General features: G+C 57.2%; 1 protein-coding gene across 1 annotated transcript in view; it reads left to right on the top strand.

Moving 5' to 3' along the window:
* The first annotated feature begins 623 nt into the window (after window positions 1-623).
* The window catches only part of FAM155B (family with sequence similarity 155 member B), a 23,690-nt gene continuing 23,535 nt past the window's right edge, over window positions 624-778 (top strand). The window contains exon 1 of the mRNA XM_031062675.1: window positions 624-664. Within this exon, the coding sequence (XP_030918535.1) occupies window positions 624-664 (41 nt within the window). The remainder of the gene's footprint in view (window positions 665-778) is intronic.

Genomic DNA, 778 nt, shown 5'->3' with positions numbered 1-778 from the left:
CCAGTGACTTCGCTGCTTCCCTTGGTGTCTGTTTCAATGCCTGGACATGTTTTCAGTGAGGAAATTTTCCCTGATATCCCACCTAAACCTCCAGTGGTGCAACTTGTGGCTATTTCCTATTGTCCTGTCTGTTGTACCCTGGGAGCAAAGCCCAACCTCCCCCCTCCCCAGCTGTCCCCTCCTGTCAGGAGTTGTGCAGAGCCACAAGGTCCCCCTGAGCCTCTTTTTCTCCAGGCTGACTGCCCCAGCTCCCTCAGCTGCTCTTTATTTTCCACTCCCAGGGAGCTGATGGTCTCTCAGGGTTTAGCCATGCCAAGAACCCCCTAACAGGGATTTAGGGACATGCATAAGGGATGTCCCTGAGAGCTGCTTTTGCTTTCTGGCGATATCTGTCTCCCAGTCCCCCAGAAATGGAATCACTGGGGGCTTTTTGTGGGGCTGAGGGTGTGTGGGCAGTGAGGGGACACCAGGCTCTGCCCTTGGGGGACAGCACCCTGTGTGCGGCTGCTGCCGGAGCGCCCAGGGCCGCTCTCCACTGGGACCTGTTGACACTGGGGATGGGTATGGGATCAGTCAATGAGGGTGAGGTGAGGATGAGGATGAGGATTCAAGTGTGGGTTAGGATGAGGATGAGTATGAGTATGAAGATGATGGCAAAGGTGAGGTGAGGATGACGGCGGGGGTGTAGTGACGGCGAGGATGAGGGAAGGGATGAGGAGGAGGCTGAGGCTGAGGGAGCGGATGAGGTGACGGTCAGGGTGGGGGCGAGGACGGGGCT

This window comes from Geospiza fortis, unplaced genomic scaffold (assembly GCF_000277835.1).
Source record: "Geospiza fortis unplaced genomic scaffold, GeoFor_1.0 scaffold874, whole genome shotgun sequence".
NCBI classification, from domain to species: domain Eukaryota; kingdom Metazoa; phylum Chordata; class Aves; order Passeriformes; family Thraupidae; genus Geospiza; species Geospiza fortis.
This window is presented reverse-complemented; position numbering and strand designations above follow the sequence as displayed.